Genomic DNA, 22,735 nt, shown 5'->3' on the forward strand with positions numbered 1-22,735 from the left:
GAGTCTTGCTTTGTTGCCCAGGCTAGAGTGAGTACCGTGGCATCAGCCTAGCTCACAGCACCCTCAAACTCCTGGGCTCAAGCAATCCTGCTGCCTCAGCCTCCCAAGTAGCTGGGACTACAGGCATGCACCACCATGCTTGGCTAATTTTTTCTATATATATTATAGTAAGTGGTTTCTTTCACCATTTTCTATAGCCGATGAGCGGGCCGACATGGAGGAGTGGGAAGGAGCATGTAGCTATGCGCAGCTTGGGCAGCCGCTGCTCCTCCACCTCTCACCAAGTGTTCTGGAAAGTTCCCTAAGATAATTGTTAATAAAGGACTTTGTCTTTGGTTAAAGGAAATTTATATACCTACAATCAATCACAGGGAAGAAGTATTTTGGGGAGTCAGGTAAGGCCCTACTGGTGCCCCTGCCATTGTGTTCCCTGTAGAGAGTCACAGACAAGGCTGGCAGTAAGAACTGATCAGGTGGGAGACACTCAGTCATTCATCTTGCACAGATTAAAAGTGCTCAGTGTCCTTTGCTTCCTAAAGCAAAGATATATGCAATATATTTTAGCAATGTTTTGATTAGGGAAAATTCTAACACTTATAACCATATTTTACAGGTAGAAAAGAGATTTACTATAAATGAGGACACAGAGAGCTTCAGCATACAACTAAGGCAATATAACTAATAAGTGAACAGAACTTTGCCTTATACATTTTGGTATCCCCACAATATCTGAATATACCACCTTACAGAGTCAGTACACAGCATTTGCTGTTTTTTATCCCTACAATACCTAAATATACCATCTTACAGAGTCAGTACACAGCATTTGCTGATCAGAGCAAGCTCAGGTCTCTGGACTCCTAGTTTAGTCATCTTGCTACACTCATAGTTAACTGATCTCCTTAATTATCCCATTGAGAAGCAAAACTCAGTCAGTATCCTGGTCTCTGCAGGTCCAACCTCCATTGGTTTGGATTTCTCCTTGCATGGATTTGAGCATCTATATGGGATCCCACAACATGCAGAATCACACCAACTCAAAAATACCGGGTAAGTGAAAACAACAATTTTCACAGGAGGCTCTAGTTTCTGGATTGAAAAGAACTTTTGTGAGATGTCTGAGCCAATGCTAATGTGTGCCAAGCCTTTTCCTCCTTGATATTGCTTATGGATCTTTAAGAACCTTCCTTGAAGATCACCCAGAGCAATAGCTTTCAATTTTTTTTTTATTTTTTGTTAAAATTAGACAATTATACAAACTGTAATATTGAACCTAAAAGTATAGCTGACGTAAAATTATGGAGCTGCTGTGATCAAAGTAGGGAGAGATCTTTTTTTTTTTTTTTTTTTTTTTTTTTTAACACTCTGCCTTTGGGAGAGATCTTTATCACTGGGTTTTACTTTCACCTTTTTTGCAGAACCCTGGGAAAATATACTGTGAAAAATCACTGACCTAGAAAAAGGCTTTTACTGAAAGGAGACAGCAAGCCAGAGAACAGAAAAGTGTGGTATCTCATATCACTTTTGATTCCCCCAGGAAGATCATTTCAGGCTAATACTATTGACAAGTAGTTGCCAGAGGCATCAGACCAAAAGGAAACAAAACCAAAGAAAATTAGAGTCTAATGAAGGTTGCCAGGTTCAGGTGCCATTTACTCAACAGGTGGGCATAGTGACAAGTCTGCCAGAAACTGCTGCTGTAACACCAGCCTGAACTCTGTGCTTGCCACTCCCAGTTCCATTCCTGGTCTTTCCCTATGGAAAGACCAGGAACGGTCTTTCCTGGAAGTCTATTAAGACACTATCCTGGCCGGGCGCTGTGGCTCACGCCTGTAATCCTAGCTCTTGGGAGGCCGAGGCGGGCGGATTGCTCAAGGTCAGGAGTTCAAAACCAGCCTGAGCAAGAGCGAGACCCCGTCTCTACTATAAATAGAAAGAAATTAATTGGCCAACTGATATATATATAAAAAATTAGCCGGGCATGGTGGCGCATGCCTGTAGTCCCAGCTACTCGGGAGGCTGAGGCAGAAGGATCACTCAAGCCCAGGAGTTTGAGGTTGCTGTGAGCTAGGCTGACGCCACGGCACTCACTCTAGCCTGGACAACAAAGCGAGACTCTGTCTCAAAAAAAAAAAAAAAAAAAAAAGACACTATCCTTTCATTTTAGCTGCAGAGAAGTGCTTAAAAAATTCATCAATGGATATTTACTGTGTGCTTGGTATTATAGAGGATTCATAGGAGATAGTCCTCCCCACACAAGAGATATTTAGAAAAGATATCTAAGATGAGATCATGTATGCCAATTGTCTCAGGAAGGGGTGCCGCAGGAATCAAAGGAGGAGAATCACATTCACCCACGTTGGGTCAGGAAATCTTTATGGAAGTGGCAAGAGTTGAGCCTTGAAAGATGCATGAGACCTAAGTGTTTGCAGGGGAGAGTGAAGCTATTTATTAATAATATATTTGTAATAGTAGTTAATGATAACCCTTATTTGTGTTTCAGTGATGGAGATGCTTACCGTCTTTATAACCTGGATGTCTATGGATATAAAATACATGACAAAATGGGCATTTATGGTTCAATACCTTATCTCCTGGCCCACAAACTAGGGAGGACTATAGGCATTTTCTGGCTGAATGCCTCGGAAACACTAGTGGAGATCAATACAGAGCCTGCAGTAGAGGTGAGCTGTGGATCATGGCTGTACGTCACACTTACAGAGAAACAAAACCACTGCAGTGTGATCATAGCTCTTCTTTGTAGGGTCACTTCTCTACCACCAAAGGCTTTGCAGTGTAATCAGTTAATGTCAGTAATAGCTACTAAAAGAACTCACATATGAATGGATGTAGGTTGTAGGTTAAAGGGGAATTTCTCATGTTTTCATTCCATTCCTTTTCCAGTACACACAGACCCAGATGGGTCCAGTTGCTGCTAAGCAAAAGGTCAGATCTCAAACTCATGTGCACTGGATGTCAGAGAGTGGAATCATTGATGTTTTTCTGCTGACAGGACCTACACCTTCTGACATCTTCAAGCAGTACTCACACCTTACAGGTATTTGCATGTAGAAATGCCAGTTTCTAGTTCCATTATATATCCTCTATCCCATGTGTCATCACTGTAAGTTAGTATTTTTTGCACACTATGTAAAATTTATAAACAACTTACCCAAGCATTTTAAGTAGCAAGCACTAAACTGTTCCTGCTTTTGCAATAGAAGGACTTCAACCTCTGACTATTAGATAGTCACCTATCAAAGGTACCTGCTCATCTTTTACTCTTCATCACTCTGGATTGCTAAATTTAATCCTATCCTTTGTCCTCGACTTTTGTGTGCTCTTAAAATCAGCTTTATCCTAAGCAAATCTGTGTCTATTTTATAAGACTGGAAATGGGAAAAAAATCTTTCCCAAAAAATAAAACAAAATGATGCAGCCCAATTCTAAAACGGGCAAGCACTTGAATAGATATTTCTCCAAAGAATATATATAAATGGACAACAAGTTCATGAAAAGATTCTCAACATCATTATTCATTAAGAAAATGCAAATCAAAACCACAGTAAGATGCTACTTCACACCCACTAGGATAGCTAAATCATAAAAATGGAAATAAATGTTGAGATGTGGAGAAATTAGAACCTCATACATTACTTGTAGAAATATAAAATGGTTCAGCCACTGTGGACACAGTTTGGCATTCCTAAAAAAGTTAAACTTGGAATTACCATGTGACCCAGTGTGATAATTAATTCTGTGTTTTAGCTAGATCATGGTGACCAGATATTTAATTAAACACCAGTCACTGGTGTCACTGTGAAGTTATTTTCAGATGTGATTAACATTTAAATCAGTTGACTTTGAGTAAAACAGATCACTCTCCATTATGTAAGTGGGCCTCATCTAATCAGCTGAAAGCCTTAAGAGAAAAAGACTGAGGTTCAACCATTAAGTAAATACAAATATTCCAAAATCCAAAAAAATATGAAATCCCTGGCTTTGCTCAGTAGTGACCACTCCCTCTCCCACCTGCTACCTTCCATATTTTTTGTTGAAATTACTTCTCTCCCATTCTCTTTATTTTTGTGATTTTATTCCTTTTTTCTTTTTCTTCTTCTTCCTTTTTTTTTTGGAGACAGAGTCTCGCTTTTGTTGCCCAGGCTAGAGTGAGTGCCCTGGCATCAGCCTAGCTCACAGCAACCTCATTCTCTTGAGCTCAAGCAATCCTACTGCCTCAGCCTTCCGAGTGGCTGGGACTACAGGCATGCACCACCATGCCTGGCTAATTTTTTCTATATATGTTAGTTGGCCAATTAATTTCTTTCTATTTATAGTAGAGATGGGGTCTCGCTCTTGCTCAGGCTGGTTTTGAACTCCTGACCTCGAGCAGTCCGCCCACCTCGGCCCCTCAGAGTGCTAGGATTACAGGCGTGAGCCACCTTGCCCGGCCCTTTTTTCTTTTCTTGACTCTGATTTTAGTGGGACTTTATTTTAGGAGGGGAAAAAGGTAAATGCAAGTGGTTGACCAGAAGTCCTTCATGTTTTCAGTAAACATTTTGATAATAATTTCCTGACAATTCTTCTTGACTTCAGTCTCTTCCCTTCAAGTCAGTGTACCCTGACTTAATTTTTCTAAAACATAGGTCTGCCACAGTTACCTCTTACCAAAGTTCTGATGGCTTCTCATAAGGTGAGATTCAGAATTCCTAGCCTGAACCACAGGATGCTTCAAAAACTGACTCTCTACAGTTTCATCTTCTGCTGGTCTCTTTCACACTGTAACACCCTGGATATTTCTTTTTCTCTAAGCCTGTTATATACATCTCTGCCTCTGTGTCTTTTCTATTCCCTGTGCCTGGATCACTCTATCTATTCTTCCTGTCTAGTATATTCCTACTTATTCTTCAAGGTCTACACCAAGTGTTACCTATTCTGTGAAGCCTTCAAGATTCCACCCTCATGCAGTCAGAATTTATTAACCTCTGATAACACTCAATCGATATCTTTAACACAGCAGTTATACCTCAGGACAGAACAGTTTATTTACACGCTGGCCTGAGCAATTTATTTACACGCTGGCCTCTTTGGCCAAATTGTCACTTCCTTAAAGGCCTGTACTTTCTTCTCTTTGACATTCTAAGTACCTAGCTCAGTGCTTAGTACCCTCTAGACATTTGGGAAATGTTTATTAAAATAATGATCATTATGGTGGCAGTTGACTCAGTTGTCATCTTCCTCTTTTAGGCACACAAGCCATGCCCCCTCTCTTCTCCTTGGGGTACCACCAGTGCCGCTGGAACTATGAAGATGAGCAGGATGTGAAAGCAGTGGATGCAGGATTTGATGAACATGACATTCCTTATGATGTCATGTGGTTGGACATAGAGCACACTGAGGGCAAAAGGTACTTCACCTGGGACAAAAAAAGATTTCCAAACCCCAAAAGGATGCAAGAGTTGCTCAGGAGCAAAAAACGTAAGGTAAGATAAGCCAACACTCCTGAACCTTTTAGTTACAAAGCTTTTTAAAATTTTTGAAACTTGTCTTGGCACATTAGTAGAGGAGAATCATCCAATAACAAATGGCCACAAAAATAGTACCTTCAAATGTAATCGTACCTGGGATAACAGAGAAAATGAATGGTGAAAAGGTGGTGATTTTGCTGTGTAGTGGCTCACACCTGTAATCCCAGCTACTCAGGAGGCTGAAACAGGAGGATCAGTTGAGGCTACAGTGAAATGTGGTGGTGCCACTGGACCCTAGCCTGGGTGAGAAAGGTGGTGATTCCATCCATCCCTGCCTCGGTTGTCTAGGTCCCTATAATGATGAAGGGGCCTAGCATTTTCAATTCCATTTGTTGTGGCCACCCTCCAGTAATGTGATGGATCCCACCACTCAAAATTTAGTTCTAATGTCACAATTGATGGCACCACACATGCACCAAGATTGTATGAATAAGTGTATTACTCACATAATGAGGCTTTTGAGGAAGAGCAGGGCTGGCTGCCAAACTGGTATGAAAATGTCTGAGAACTGGAAAAGGAGAGTGTCTCAGCTTCTATGGTGGTTAGAGGATAGGGATGAGGTGAAGGTTTTTGCACATGGGCTGGTGTTTGCATGGTTTGAACCTCCTGTTGACACCAAAGGAGAGAGCACTGGAGCTTTCTTTGTCAGCTTGTCCAAATTTGGACAGAAGGTAAGGGGAAGTGGTGGAGCTTAAAAGCCCTTAAAAGTCAAACATCAAATATGGTATCAGATTCTTCTTATTTATTTATTCTTAGAGACAGGGTCTCACTCTTTCTTTTAAGCTGGAGTGAAGTGACATGATCATGGCTCACTGCAACCTTGAACTCCTGGGCTTAAGGGATCCTCCTGCCTCAGCCTTCCAAGTAGTTAGGACCACAGGCACACATGCCACCACACCCAGCCAATATTTTTAAACCATTTCTTGTAGAGACGAAGTCTCACTCTGTTGCCCAGACTGATCTTGAACTCCTAGTCTCAACCTAGAGTCTTTATTACACTATTTTTCCTGCATGCTTCCCACCTGTGAATCTGGCCAAGGAAAGAACTGAAATAGAAAATGGAGAGGAGGCTGGGTGCAGTGGCTCATGCCTGAAATCCTAGCACTCTGGGAGGCTGAGGCGGGAGGATTGCTTGAGCTCAGGTGTTCGAAACCAGCCTGAGCAATAGTGAGACCCTGTTTCCACTAAAAATAGAAAAAATTAGCAGGGCATGGTGGCACATGCCTGTAGTCCCAGCTACTGGGGAGGCTGTGGCAGGAAGGTCACTTGAGCCCAGGAGTTTGAGGTTGCTGTGAGCTATGATAATGCCACTGCACTTTAGCTAGGGTGACAGAGACTTTATCTCAAAAAAGAAAATGGAGGCTGGCCGCGGTGGCTCATGCCTATAATCCTAGCACTCTGGGAGGCCAAGGTGGGTGAATGGCTCAAGGTCAGGAGTTCGAAACCAGCCTGAGCAAGAGTGAGACCCCATCTCTACTAAAAGTAGAAAGAAAATTAATTGGCCAACTAACATATATAGAAAAAATTAGCCGGGCATGGTGGCACATGCCTATAGTCCCAGCTACTCAGGAGGCTGAGGTGGGAGGATCACTTGAGCCAGGAGTTTGAGGTTGCTGTGAGCTATGCCGATGCCACGGCACTCTAGCCTGGGCAACAGAATGAGACTCTGTCTCAAAAAAAAAGGGGGGCCGGGTGTGGTGGCTCACACCTGTAATCCTAGCACTCTGGGAGGCCGAGGCAGGCAGATTGCTCTAGCTCAGGAGTTCGAAACCAGCCTGAGCAAGAACAAGACCCCACCTCTACTATAAATAGAAAAGAAATTAATTGGCTAACTAATATATATATAGAAAAAATTAGCCGGGCATGGTCATGCATGCCTGTAGTCCCAGCTACTCAGGAGGTTGAGACAGGAGGATCGCTTGAGCCCAGGAGTTTGAGGTTGCTGTGAGCTAGGCTGATGCCATGGCACTCACTCTAGCCTGGGCAACAAAGCGAGAGTCTGTCTAAAAAAAAATAAAATAAAAAGTAAAAAAAAAAGAAAGAAAGAAAATGGGGAGGAGGAGAAGCCACTGGAAAGTGTATAATGCTGCTTTCCAGATCTAGAAGTGGTGGTGGTGATAATAGCAAAAATGAAAAGATTAAAGGAGAGAAGAAAATGGAGAGAGGAAAAGGGGGGCAAAACTCCATATGTATCCTGTAAATAGATAGTCTTGCTCCCTGAAATTAAAGTTGCCTTTTCAACCCATTCCTTTGATTCTCCAGACTTTTCACCGATGGCCAGAGCCAATTCTGTTAACTACCATTGATCAAGCATTATTATGGGCTAGACAGTAGGATAAAACACATTATTCCATCCAGTCATCACAAAACTATAAGCTAGGTCTTGATACCCTATTTTTCACATGAAGTAAGGCTTAGAGTGGTTTGGAAATTTCCACAAAGGCACACAATGAATAAGTAGCAGGACAAGAATCTGAACTCTGGCCTACCTGACTCTAGAACTTCTATCCTTATAAGCAGTTATTTACTGAGGACTATGAATGTCCTAGATGCTATGCTAGTGCTGAAGAGAATGCAGAGATGAGCTCCTCAGGATCTTACACTGAATGGGGGAAAGGCAAGTATACAGTCACAATACAGGGCAGAAATATAAGGGTTGAGGTGTGAGGCAGGGCAGGAGAGGGAAGATTGTATCTTGCTGAAGGACTCAAGCAGGGCTTTGTGCCAGAGGTATATTTTATTTATTTTATTTTATTTTATCTTACTTTATTTTTTGGATGGCAGTCTCACTTGCGTTGCCCAGGCTTGTCTCGAACTCCTAGCCTCAAGCGATCCTCCTGCCTTAGCCTCCCTAGTAGCAGGGTTTACAGACATGTATCACTGCACCCAGCCTAGAGGTACATTTTATTTTATTTAATTTTGAGACAGAGTCTCACTCTTTTGCCCAGACTAGAGTATTGGGGTGTCAGCCTAGCTCACAGCAACCTCAAATTCCTGGGCTCATGTGATCCTCCTGCCTCAACCTCCCAAGGAGCTGGGACTACAGGTGCACCCCACCACGTCTGGCTAATTTTTTCCATTTCTAGTAGGGTCTCACTCTTGCTCAGGCTGGTCTCAAACTCTTGAGCTCAAGTGATCCTCCCACCTCAACCTCCCAGAGTGCTAGGATTAGAGGCATGAGCCACCACACCCAGCCTAAAGGTGCATTTTAGATGAGCCCTAAAGGATGAGTCTCTAACTAGTAGAGAAGCTGGGAGAAAGAAAAGGGCAATGCAGCCAGAGGATGGAGCATGCGGGGGTGTTTGGAAAACAGTGCACACGCTGGTTTGACAGAAAAACAAGGAATGTGAAGGTTTGAGTAGTAGAAGATCTGACCAGAAAGGTTGAGATCATTTTGTAGGCTGCTTTGTATGCATTTGGAGACATTAAAAATTTTTGAATAAGGTGTTAATATCCAGAATATATAACAGACTCCTACAACTCAACAACAAAAAAACAAACAATTAAAAAATGGGCAAAGAACTTGAATATACGTTTCTCTAAAGAAGATACAAATTCAACAAGCACATGAAAAGATACTCAACATTATTAATCATTAGGGAAATGCAAATCAAAACTACAATGAAATATCACTTTATACCATTAGGGTGGCTACTATTTTAAAAAGCAGAAAATAATAAGTGTTACAAGGATGTGGAGAAATTGGAACATCTGTGCACTGTTGGTGGGAATGTAAAATGGTATAGCTGCTGTAGAAAGAAGTATGGCAGTTCCTCAAAAACTTAAAAATAAAATTACCATATGATTTACCAATTCCACTTCTGGGTATATACCCACAGAAATTGAAAGCAGGAACTTGAACAGATATTTGCATACCCATGTTCATAGCAGCATTAGTTACAGTAGCCAAAAAGTAGGTCCATGAACAGATGAATAAATAAACAAAATGTGGTATATGCATACAGTGGAATATAATTCAGCCTTAAAAAGGAAGAAAATTCTAATAGATGCTACAACATGGATGAACCTTGAGGACATATGTTAAATGAAATAAACCATTCATAAAAACACAAATATTGTATGATTCCACTAATCTGAAGTAAATGAAGTAGTCAAATTCATAGAGATAGAAAGTAGAATGGTGGTTGCCAGTGGCTGGAAGGAGGGAATGGGGAATTATTGTTTAAAAAATATAGAGTTTTAGGCGGGCGTGGTGGCTCACGCTTGTAATCCTAGCACTCTGGAAGGCCGAGGCAGGCGGATTGCTCGAGCTCAGGAGTTTGAAACCAGTCCGAGCAAGAGTAAGACCCTGTCTCTACTATAAATAGAAAGAAATCAATTGGCCAACTAATATATATAGAAAAAATTAGCAGCCGGGCATGGTGGCGCATGCCTGTAGTCCCAGCTACTCAGGAGGCTGAGGCGGTAGGATTGCTTAAACCCAGGAGTTTGAGGCTGCTGCGAGCTAGGCTGACACCACGGCACTTACTCTAGCCTGGGCAACAAAGGAAGACTCTGTCTCAAAAAAAAAAAGAATATAGAATTTTAGTTTTACAAAATGAAAAGACTTCTGGAGATTAGTTGCAAAACAATGTGAATGTACATACTAAACACTACTGAACTGTATACTTTATGGCTAACCTGGTAAATTTTGTGTTATATGTATTTCACCACAATTTAAAATTTAAGGAAGTTTTTGAGCAATGAAGTATTAAACTTTAATATGTAGGATGGATTAGAATGGAGATAAGGACCAGGCATACTGACATATACCTGTAGTCCCAGCTATTCAGGAAGCCAAGGCAGAAGGATTCCTTCAGGCCTAGAATGTGAGACCAGCCTGGGCAATATAGCAAGACTTTGTTTCATACATAAATAAATAAATAAATTTAATTACTTTTTTTAAAAAAAGAATAGAGATGAAGAAGGAGGATTAGAAGGTTGTTCTAGCCAAATAGAGTGGTATTGAGGCCCTAAACTGGGTGGAAGTGATGGTTTTAGAAAGGCTGGGAGAGATGCTAGAAGCATTGGAGCTATGGCTCACAACTTTTCTGAAACCTTTTTAATATGCCTGTACCATTGGGCATACAGGGGTTTTGTTTGTTTTAAACATGTTATTCTCTTTGTTTCATTAATGTTTGTTTATATAGTCTTATCATAACCTCTAAATGTCTAGGGAGCAGGCAACTTGCCTATTTAATCCTTTATATATAGTATCCAACATCCAGCATTATGGACAGAAGCTTAGTAAATGCCATCTTAAGAACACCTATTGGTTAGGTAGCAATAATTGTAAAAGCATTGGCCTGGTTTTGATATCAATTAAAATTTTCATAAGCAGATGAAAGATTATAGGATTTTACTGGTATCTGAAATATTTTAATACTGGTTATAGTTGTTTCTGAGTAAAATTTGAACCCTAAAACTATGGTAAAAACATACAAATAACATGGGAGTGAACATATGTCTCCTATAAAACTGATGAGATCTTCACACCTTTGTGTCCTCACAGCTTGTGGTCATCAGTGACCCCCACATCAAGGTTGATCCTGACTACTCAGTGTATGCTAAGGCCAAAGAACAGGGATTCTTTGTGAGGAAACGTGAAGGGGGAGACTTCGAAGGGGTTTGCTGGCCTGGTATGAAATCACTTTATACGTCCATTATTTCCACCTATTCAGTCCCAATCAATGAAGGCTTCGTGGCTGTCCTTCTTGTTCCCTGTAGATATCTCTTGTTCCTATAGAGCTATGTTTTAAAAGGAAGAGATAGTATTGCCGCCTTTTGTATCTTTTGTAATACCTGGTATAGTCTGCTTTGTATATATTTATTAATCAATAATTGAATGAGGCTGGACATGGTGGCTCATGCATGTAAATCCTAACACTCTGGGAGGCCAAGCTGGGAGGATTGCTTGAGCTCAGGAGTTCAAGACCAGCCTGAGCAAAAGCAAGACCCTGTCGCTATTAAAAAAAAAAAAAAAAGTTTAAAAATTTAAAAAAAGAAAAAAAATAATTGAATGATGAATGAAAAATGAACAAGCTAACCTCTGTGGCATGCTATTTCTCTAAGTAGATAAAGATAAAAAGTGAGGGAATGAGAAAAGGGGAGTGGGAAAAAGATAGAAAAGGGAGTCCTGCAGCCTTTCTCCTTGTGATTTGCCCTTTTAGCCGGTAGTTTTGACTTCCAACCTTTCATGAATGACCTAAGTGCCCCTGGCAACTATGGATTTTTCATTTCAAAAGTTATTACTTTGAAGACTTGGTAGAAACTCCCCAAGGGCAAAAGGAAATCACCATTCTACCATAGCACTCTACCATAAATCCATGCACTGTAGAAAAACCCCATGCCTTTTTTTTCACCTTACACCACTGAACACATGTCTCTATTCTCTTTAAGAGCCAAGGATCCACGGCAGGGTATTTGCCATTCTTACTTGAGCTGTCTTGGGCCATTAGTGCAGGACGGGCTCCATCTTGATGCTTGCTCATTGCATCCCCCTGGGCATCTGGCATTGAAAGGTGTAGCCATTGTTACTGTGGCCTAGTATTGCCTTCATTCACTTCTCACCAGACCGTGCCTCTACCAGCTAACTTTTATTTGTGATGTAAGGTGCCCATTGATTTCCCAGCTCTCATATCTGATGTCTTCTTTACAACATCTTACTGTGAGGGACCACTCTTCCTAACCAGGCTATCTACTGTTCTGCCTCTACAGGTCTCTCCTCTTACCTGGATTTCACCAATCCCAAGGTCAGAGAGTGGTATTCAAGTCTTTTTGCTTTCCCTGTTTATCAGGTTGGTTTTTATTCTTTTGCTATTTTCTAGTTACTTGAAAGGATGAAAGAAGGAAAAAAGTGATTGAATAGAACTATTCTGCTTCATTGAGTAGTTCCTGATATATAGTGCTTGTATGAAAAGGCACAGATGGCCACCACATTACAAACTTTGGTGATGCTGGGAGAGGTGCTGTATGCATTACCAAGTGCACAAAAGCTGTGATTTTTACCTCTAGTGTAATAATAGACTCTGTGATATAGCAAAGTGCTTTACAGAGTTTCATTGTCTTTTCAAATGACTATATATATATATATATTTTTTTTTTTTTTTTTTGAGACAGAGTCTCACTCTGTTGCCCCAGCTAGAGTGCCATGGCATCAGCCTGGCTCACAGCAACCTCAAACTCCTGGGCTCAAGCGATCCTTCTGCCTCAGCCTCTCAAGTAGCTAGGACTACAGGCATGTACCACCATGCCTGGCTAATTTTTAGTTGGGCAATTAATTTGTTTCTATTTTTAGTGGAGACGAGGTCTCACTCTTGCTCAGGCTGGTTTCGAACTCCTGACCTCAAGCGATCCTCCCGCCTCGGCCTCCCAGAGTGCTAGGATTACAGGCGTGAGCCATCGTGCCCGGCCCAAATGACTATATATTTTTATATAAAATAGAATTCTATAACTATTACTTAAAGGTGATGATGCATGTGAAAATATCTTACAAATATGTCATTAAAAGTGAAGTATAATGAGAAATCAATTATTAAAAAAATCTTAAAAAAAATAAAAAATCTTATAAGAACCACAGAGAGAACCGGAGAGACCACATCTGGAGAACTGTTTTCAAGCAATTTTGATAATGATGATGATACGTAGTACAAACTGAGCCTTTTCTATGTGCCAGGCACTTCACATGCATTATACCATTTGTCTTCACAATAACCCTGTGAAGTTGGAATATAATTAGATCTTATGCCATAAGTGACTTGTTTTCTTTTGACTCTATACCTTCAACTATTCCTCAACATGAGTACTGCTATGAACAAGGCTATATGGTTTCCAAATATTTAACTGCCTTAACTGTCCTTAGGGGATTGGCAAACTTTCTTGGTAAAGAGCCAGATAGTAAATACTCCCAGCTTTGTAGGCCGTGAGGTCTCCTTTTCAATTACTAAACTCTGTCATGGTGGCAGTCAAAAGAAAACAAGTAAGCCACCTCCAGGCATTTGAAAGACTATCTCTCCTGTGGGCCAGGCAGCAGATATATTCCATGTGTTCCAGAAGGCAAGCTAGGTAGGCCCTGTGAGGAGAATGTTACAAGGAGCAGAAAATAATGGAATGAGCTGTCTGAGGGGCTCCCTATGATTTTAGCTATTCATTGAAATGCTGAGAGACCAGGGTTTCTATAAAAGGGATTTCAACACCATGTTAACTAGATGACTCATATCCCTTTCCACTCTAAACCGAACAATTCTGTATAGAACACAAACTATAGATCATGCCAACTTTTAATGTATTATTAATAGAAGATAGAATCTTGTTATGTATGGGTATAATTGCCCTTAATTAAGAGTTGTAGGCCAGGCGCGGTGGCTCACGCCTGTAATCCTAGCTCTCTGGGAGGCCGAGGTGGGCGGATTGCTCGAGTTCAGGAGTTCGAAACCAGCCTGAACAAGACCGAGACCCGGTCTCTACTATAAATAGAAAGAAATTAATTGGCTAACTAATATAGATAGAAAAAATTAGCCGGGCATGGTGGCGCATGCCTGTAGTCCCAGCTTCAGGAAGCTGAGGCAGAAGGATTGCTTGAGCCCAGGAGTTTGAGGTTGCTGTGAGTTAGTCTGACACCACGGCACTCACTCTAGCCTAGGCAACAAAGCGAGACTCCGAGGTGGGCGGATTGCTCGAGGTCAGGAGTTCAAAACTAGCCTGAGCAAGAGCAAGACCCCATCTCTACTAAAAATAGAAAGAAATTAATTGGCCAACTAATATATATAGAAAAAATTAGCTGGGCATGGTGGCGCATGCCTGTAGTCCCAGCTACTCAGGAGGCTGAGGCAGTAGGATTGCTTGAGCCCAGGAGATTGAGGTTGCTATGAGCTAGGCTGATACCATGGCACTCACTCACTCTAGCCTGGGCAACAATGCAAGACTCTGTCTCAAAAAAAAAAAAAAAAAAAAGAGTTGTAGCAGATGATGAATGATAAAGAGCCTCATGTGGGCCATGCGTGGTGGCTCATGCCTGTAATCCTAGCACTCTGGGAAGCCGAGGCGGGAGGATCACTTGAGCCCAGGAGTTTGAGGTTGCTGTGAGCGAGGCTGACGCACGGCACTCTAGCCCGGGCAACAGAGTGAGACTCTGTCTCAAAAAAAAAAAAAGAGCCTAATATGAACATTCACAAGCTTCCCTTCAGGAGTTCTCCAGGGAGATCTTAGAGTGAACTTGCTGAGGAATATATATTTCACAGATTATACAGTGCAGCATTCTTTCATTCATCAAAAAATATTTATTAAGAATGTTCTGTGGGCCAAGTACCATTCTAGGTATTTGGGATTTATTAATGAACAAAGCAGACAAAATTCCCTGCTCTGTGGAGCTTATAATTTAGCAGCGGTGCAAAGGACTGAGCAATAATATACATAATAAAGAAATTAATTAAATGGGGTAGGAAAGGGGGATGGGGACAGCTATTGTGTAAACATCATCAGTGTGAAAATATTATTATGACCAAGATTTACTTCGTAGGGATCTACAGACATCCTCTTCATATGGAATGACATGAATGAGCCCTCTGTCTTTAGAGGGCCAGAGCAAACTATGCAGAAGAATGCCATTCATCATGGCAATTGGGAGCACAGAGAACTTCATAACATCTATGGTTTTTATCAGGTAAGACATATAAAAAGAAGTCAGCTGGACTCATGTGACCTGCCTTTTGGGCTGAAAGTCATTTGCTTTGTAATAGCTATACTATACTGTTCATTTCTCTTTATCTTTTCTGACAATTTTCTGCAATAAGTCTTAAGGAGTGGCCTATATAAGACTTTCCGTGTGTGTGTATAGGGATGGGATCTCACTACGTTGCCCATGTTGGTCTCAAATTCCTGGCTTCAAACAACCCTCCCTCCTTAGCCTCCCCAAATCCTGGGATTACAGGCATGAACCACCACACACAACCAAGACTTTTTATTACTTCCCTCTGCTTCTTTTCCTTCCGTAATGAACTTGATGAATTTTAAAACAGTATGAAATTAATGATAACATAGAAACATCTACCTTGGTAGGAGCCAAGAGTAAATGGCACTCACTGAATATGACTTCAAACTTTTATTGATGTAGGGAGTATAAAAAATATATATAAACAAAAGTAATTAAAACAAACCTTTTAAAATTTCACAAATATCTAAATACAGCAAGTCTTACATTCATACCAGGTGAGCAAGATTTAGAACACAGATATACGTTTTTTAATGTAGAAAGCCTTCTTTAAGTACTTAGCCTTCTCAATAAAGGTGATAGAATTGTCTTTCATTTGCCAATTACATCCAAAAGATTTGGCAGTCACTTGCCCTAATTTATACCCATGGTTGTTTATTATTTTCAAAATGTGACTATATTCCTATGCCCCTTGCATCAATTGGTATTTTCCGGTGGGAGCAACTGGCTAGATACAGCATAGTTTTCACATGGTATGTGTTTGCTTCCCTAACAACCTGTTAGTATAACTGCAAGCTGCTTTAGTCAGAGAATTTTCTTATGTGAGCCAAGGCTAGTAACCAAACCTCTATGAATCTCATTTTTTTTTTTTTTTTTGTGACAGAGTCTCGCTTTGTTGCCTAGGCTAGAGTGAGTGCCGTGGTGTCAGCCTAGCTCACAGCAACCTCAAACTCCTGGACTCAAGCAATCCTTCTGCCTCAGCCTCCCGAGTAGCTGGGACTACAGGCATGAGCCACCATGCCCGGCTAATTTTTTCTATATATATTAGTTGGCCAATTAGTTTCTTTCTATTTATAGTAGAGACAGGGTCTCGCTCTTGCTCAGGCTGGTTTCGAACTCCTGACCTCGAGCAATCCGCCCGCCTCGGCCTCCCAAAGAGCTAGGATTACAGGCGTGAGCCACCGCGCCCGGCCTGAATCTCATTTTTTTAACCAGTGAAAACTATGTGTCTCAGAGGTGATTGTGTTTATTATATGAAAAAATATTATACAATACTTACTATTGTAAGCAGCAAATAAATGCTAGCTTATTGTTTACTATTATTTCATTGCTAATTGTTAATCAAAAAAATTTTTTCATTCTTTTAACAGGATAATTTAGAGGAGTGTCATTAAATCATGAAAATTATTTGATGCATTTTTTTTTTTTTTTTTTAGACAGAGCGTCACTCTGTTGCCTGGGCTAGAGTGCCAGCCCAGTTCATAGCAACCTCAAACTCCTGGGCTCAAGCAATCCTATTGTCTCAGCCCCCCGAGTAGCTGGGACTACAGGCATATGCCGCCATATGCGGCTAATTTTTTCTATTTTTAGTTGCCCAGATAATTTCTTTCTATTTTTAGTAGAGATAGGGTCTTGCTTTTGCTGAGGCTGGTCTTGAACTCCTGACCACAAGCGATCCTCCCTCCTTGGCCTCCTAGAGTCCTAGGATTGCATGTGTGAGCCACCCCACCCGGCCTGATGGATTTACTATTTTCCATTTCACATGCATACCTACCGTTTACTTTTTGCATATTAAATAGCTTTGGGGATGTCTTTACAATGTCCTAATCTAATCATTCTTTGAAATTCTTCTCCTTTGACTTTATAGCAAATGGCTACTGCAGAAGGACTGATAAAACGATCTAAAGGGAAGGAAAGACCCTTTGTTCTTACACGTTCTTTCTTTGCTGGATCACAAAAGTATGGTAAGGAATGGCTCATCTCAGACTGAAAAACACAACGTAGCAACCAGTCTCTCTTTTATTTATTTATTTATTTGTCTCTCTTTTTTTAAATCATTTATGGTATATGCTGCTATTATTTTGATGCCTTCCTTTTCAATAGCCATTGGTCAAGCCTTTTATTTTAGACAGTGGTGTGCCCTGAAGTATGCATTTTGTCCTGCAAGACTGACTAAAGCAATTTTAATGAAGTTTCATGCTTGTTTCCCACAGAAGAAATGGCTACTTCGTAGTAGGTAGAGAGACTTCAAAGTATGCAGTCTGCTGGGATGGTCATCTCTGATCCTGTCTCTTTGATTTATCGAAACCAGAGAAATATACCTCTAACACATTCCATTAACCACCTGTTGCACTCAGCAATGTGGCTTAAAATAGACCTGGCTGTTGCTTGTGGTCAGGGTCATCTATAACTGGATCCAGTTTACTAGTGAATGCAGATCTAGTTCAACTTAACCATCCTGTGGCAGGAAGGCTATTTTAAGTCCCCTGGCCTTGCATAAACAACTGAGAGCTTAGGTCCTACTTTGAAGAATCAAGCTCCTACTATACTGTGGACATTATTAGGCCTCCCACTCTACCTCTGAAAACCAGCCCTGTGGTACTTTGGAAAAGGCCAAAATATTATCATCTCAGCCAAAGATTCATGTACAGAGAGCTCATCACAGCACTAGTGCTTGAAACAAAAGAGAGAGAGGAAGGGAGGGAGGGAGAGAGAGAAAGACAAGGAAAGAATAAAAACAAAGAGGAAGAAAGGAGGGAGGGAGGGAAAGAACAAAAGCTAAAAATGTGACAATAAGGGAATAGTTATAAAAGGATGATGTAGCTATATGATAAGAGTCTGTTTAAAATGGTAACTTTAATTGCATGAGAAAATGTTTATGAGATCATGATAAATGGAAAAAAAACCTAAGTAGGTATTATCCCACTTTTTCTATTGATACATAGTAGATGTACATATTTTCAAATTACATGTGATAATTTAACACATTTATATAATCAAATCGGTAATTAGGATATCTATTACTTTAAATATTTATCTTTTCTTTACACTATAAATACTCAAGGCCGGGCGCGGTGGCTCACACCTGTAATCCTAGCACTCTCCAAGGCCGAGGCGGGTGGATTGCTCGAGGTCAGGAGTTTGAAACCAGCCTGAGCAAGAGCGAGACCCCATCTCTACTATAAATAGAAAGAAATCAATTGGCCAACTAATATACATATAGAAAAAATTAGCCAGGCATGGTGGCACATGCCTGTAGTCCCAGCCACTCGGGAGGCTGGGGCGGTAGGATCACTTGAGCTCAGGAGTTTGAGGTTGCTGTGAGCTAGGCTGACTCCATGGCACTCACTCTAGCCCAGGCAACAGAGTGAGACTCTGTCTCAAAAAAAAAAAAAATTAAATATTCAAATTATTCTCTTCTAGCTATTTTGAAATGTACAATTGATTAATATTTACTATAATTACCATACTGATCTATGAAATACCAGGTCATATTTCTTATCCCAATTTCATAAAAAATAAATGTAAGATAGTAATTTAAATTAACAAGTAGGTAGGTAGACAGGCAGACAGGTAAATGTAAGGAAATTTAGTACCTTGGTGATTATGAGTGATTTTATTTATTTGGTTTGTTTTTTTTTTTTTTTTTTTTTTTTTGGAGACAGGGTCTGTCTCTCTGTTGCCTGGGCTGGCTAGAATGCAGTGACGTCATCATGGCTCACTGCAACCTCAAACTCCTGGGTTCCAGCAATCCTCTTGCCTCAGCCTCCTCAGTAGCTGGGACTATAGGCAGGTGCCACCATGCCTGGCTAATTTTTCTATTTTAAGTAGAGACAATGTCTTACTCTTGCTCAGGCTGGTCTTCAAATTCCTGAGCTCAAGCAATCTTCCATCCTTGGCCTCCCAGAATGTTAGGATTACAAGGGTGAGCCATAGTACCTGGCCAATTAGGAGTGATTTTACTTTTCTTCTTTTATCTGTCTTTATTTTCCAAATTCTCTGTAAGTATTTTATTCACTAAAAAAAGTATTTTAATGAAAATATTTATCAGCAGCAGTTAAAAAAGATAACAGAAGATGTGAATATTAAGTTATCTTTGATCTCCTAAATTTTGGCCCACTGCCTAGTCTTCTGTGTGATGCTATCAGTTTTGCTTCATTGTGTAGCAAGGCATTAATTACAAGGAACACTATTTTGTTAAATCATATGTTGAGGCTAATAGCCAGAGAGAGCTTCTGACTAAACAGCCAGATGAGACATAAAAACATCTGCATGCTTACATGAGCTTTCTTATTTATTTTTATTTTTATTATATATTTTTTAGAGACAGGGTCTCACTGTGTTGCCCAGACTAGAGTAAAGTGGCCTAATCATAGCTCACTGTAACCTGGAATTCCTGGGCTCAGATGATCCTCCTGCCTCAACCTCCTGAGTAGCTGGGACTTTAGGCATGTGCCACCAGGCCTGGCTGATTTTTTTTTTTTTTTTTGTATAGAGACACGGTCCTCACAATATTGCCCAGGCTGGTCTTGAACTCCAGTGCTCAAGCAGTCCTCCTGCGTTGGCCTACCAAAGTGCTCAGATTACAGGAAGATTCATGGAAGATAAAAATGTTACCATGTGGATTTCAAAATCATCATGTACATACATACATATCTCATTTGAAGTGTAAATGAAATTATTAGAGTCTTTTTTTAAAAGAGCAATCCCTTGAAAGCATTTTTCTTTTCAAAATAGGACATAGGACAGCCTAAAATTTCTATGAAAGATTAAAACAAAAATAGCTATCAAAACTATTTTGGTAGAAAATAAACAAAAATGCTTCAGGAGTAATCTTGGTTTAGTAAAGTAAGATTTTTGCTTTTATGGATCTCTTTACTGGTATATAATATATCATCACAAATTCTTATCACCTATACAGTGAACAAGCACACTGGCTTTGGCATCAGACTTCCTGGACTCAAATCCTACCTCTACCACTTAATAACTGTATAATTCTGGGTAGATTATCAATCTCCTATTTGCCATATTTCCCTCATCTATAAAACGGAGTCAATAATGGTGTTTACCTGATAAGGGTTGTTGTGATGACTAAATTGGATAATTCAAGGAAAGTACTTAGCATAACACGTGGCTCAGGAAGAGCTTAATGTTATCTATTGTTATTATGTCTGCCCTATATGAACTGTACCACTTCTCTTAAATTTTAGAGGATTTTTTTTTTGGAGGGGGATGTAAGTGGGAGGAAATAGGTATATAGATCAATGGAACAGAATAGAGAGTGAAGAAAGTCCAACACATAAGTGATAGATTGATTGCAATGGAATTTCCAAGGCAATTCAATGGAAAAATGATAGTTTTCTTCATTAGATGGTTCCGAAACAACTAGATATGAATATGGAAAAAAAATCTATACCCTTACCATACACCATATTCAAAAATTAACTCAAAATGGAATGTAGACCTAAGTTATAAAAGCTAAAAATAAAAATAATAAATCTCTAGAAGAAAATATAGGAGAATATTTGTGGGTTTGAGATAGGCAAAGATTTCTTGGATAGAACACAAAAAGCATGAACCATAAAAGGAAAAAAAAAGTAAATTACATTTCATCAAAATTTAAAATCTCTGTCCTTTCAAAGACATTGGTAAGAAAATGAAAAGGCAGTCCTGAAATTGGGGAAAAATATTTGCAATATACTTTTATATCTGTCAAAGAATTTGTATCCAGATTATATAAAGAACTTTTACAACTCATAATAAGAAGACAATCTATTTTATTTATTTATTTATTTTGAGACAGAGTCTCACTCTGTTGCCCAAGCTAGAGTGCCATAGCATTAGCCTAGCTCACAGCAACCTCAGACTCTTGGGCTTAAGCAATCCTCCTGCCTCAGCCTCCTGAGTAGCTGGGATTACAGGCATGTGTCACCATGCCTGGCTAATTTTTTCTATATATTTTTAGTTGTCCAGCTAATTTCTTTCTATTTTTACTAGAGACGGGGTCTCGCTCTTGCTCAGGCTGGTCTCAAACTCCTGAATTCAAACGATCCTCCCGCCTTGGTCTCCCAGAGTGCTAGGATTACAAGCATGAGCCACCATGCCTGGCCGGGACAACCTACTTTAAAAAATGAGAAGGTTTGAATACATACTTTACTGAAGAAGACATATGATCCATAAACACATGAAGAAATACTCCACATTACTAGTCATTAAGGAAATATAAATTAAAACCACACAAAGATACCACTACATACCCATTAGAGTGGCTAGAATTAAAAAGACTGGGCCGGGCACGGTGGCTCACGCCTGTAATCGTAGCACTCTGGGAGGCTGAGGCGGGTGAATTGCTCGAGGTCAGGAGTTTGAAACCAGCCTGAGCAAGAGTGAGACCCCCGTCTCTACTATAAATAGAAAGAAATTAATTGGCCAACTATTATATATAGAAAAAATTAGCTGGGCATGGTGGCGCATGCCTGTAGTCCCAGCTACTCGGGAGGCTGAGGCAGCAGTATTGCTTGAGCCCAGGAGATTGAGGTTGCTGTGAGCTAGGCTGACGCCACAGCACTCACTCTAGCCTGGGCAACAAAGCGAGACTCTGTCTCAAAAAAAAAAAAAAAAAAAAAAAAGACTGGTATTGTCTTTTGGTATTGTCATACTTTGTAGTTGAAAATATAAAATGGTACAACCTCTTTGCTGAACAGTTTGAAAGTTTCTTAAAGTCTTTAACATACCCTGAATGTAAGACCCACTTCTAGATATATACCCAAAGAGAAATGAAAATATGTCACATAAAGATCTGTATACAAACATTCATAACACCTTTATTTATAATAGCCAAAACCTGGAAAGAATCCATTGTTTATCCATTCACCATTAATAGATGACTAGATAAACAACTCATGATATACCCATATCATGGAATACTACTCAGCAAATAAAAAGAAGTATAAACTACAACATTATGCTGAGTGAAAAGTGTTGAGGAAAGATGATTGAGGAATTAATGAGATGGGCTCATCATAAGTTTATTATTTTATTTTATCACTCAATGTTGCTATATTAAAGACAGAATTGATTTCAGGAGTTTTTGCAGAGTTTTGCCCTGAAGGAATATGTGAACTCCTTAGTTTGCATATCAAGGGCTCGCCTTGGGAGGGCTCTCAAAGCTCTGGTGGATGCATTCCATGAGGCTTCTCATATCTCAGACCTGTGAAGCCTCCCTGATCTTGAAAGACAAGACAGGTATATGCATGGCATCACAGGGTGGGAGCTGAAACAAGGAGCGCCATAGCCCAGAGACAAACCTCTGTGGTTATGAGCAATTTAGAATGAAGACCTGGGCTTCCTGCTTTCTCCTGTCTGTCTCAAATCCACAATAACTAGATAAAAGAAATATAGAGCCACTATATCTCTTGTTACTCCTCTGATAATTTATAGCTCTCTCTTAGAATTTAGAAGTTAGTCCTTGAAAGATTTTGTAACTGTTTGTTCACAT

At 40.1% G+C, this 22,735-nt stretch overlaps 1 protein-coding gene across 3 annotated transcripts in view; it reads left to right on the top strand.

Moving 5' to 3' along the window:
* The window catches only part of GANC (glucosidase alpha, neutral C), a 69,449-nt gene that overhangs the window by 26,896 nt on the left and 19,818 nt on the right, over window positions 1-22,735 (top strand). For 2 of the 3 annotated variants that reach the window (XM_012766516.3, XM_012766514.3), the window contains exons 8-15: window positions 954-1,050; window positions 2,504-2,684; window positions 2,905-3,058; window positions 5,248-5,483; window positions 11,041-11,167; window positions 12,246-12,325; window positions 15,046-15,189; window positions 17,105-17,201. In XM_012766516.3, the coding sequence (XP_012621970.1) occupies window positions 954-1,050; window positions 2,504-2,684; window positions 2,905-3,058; window positions 5,248-5,483; window positions 11,041-11,167; window positions 12,246-12,325; window positions 15,046-15,189; window positions 17,105-17,201 (1,116 nt within the window). Of the gene's footprint in view, window positions 1-953; window positions 1,051-2,503; window positions 2,685-2,904; window positions 3,059-5,247; window positions 5,484-11,040; window positions 11,168-12,245; window positions 12,326-15,045; window positions 15,190-17,104; window positions 17,202-19,732; window positions 21,002-22,735 lie in introns of those variants that run through there. The other variant, XM_012766519.3, reaches the window with a different exon arrangement.

Source organism: Microcebus murinus, chromosome 6 (genome assembly GCF_040939455.1).
Source record: "Microcebus murinus isolate Inina chromosome 6, M.murinus_Inina_mat1.0, whole genome shotgun sequence".
Taxonomy (NCBI): Eukaryota; Metazoa; Chordata; class Mammalia; order Primates; family Cheirogaleidae; genus Microcebus; species Microcebus murinus.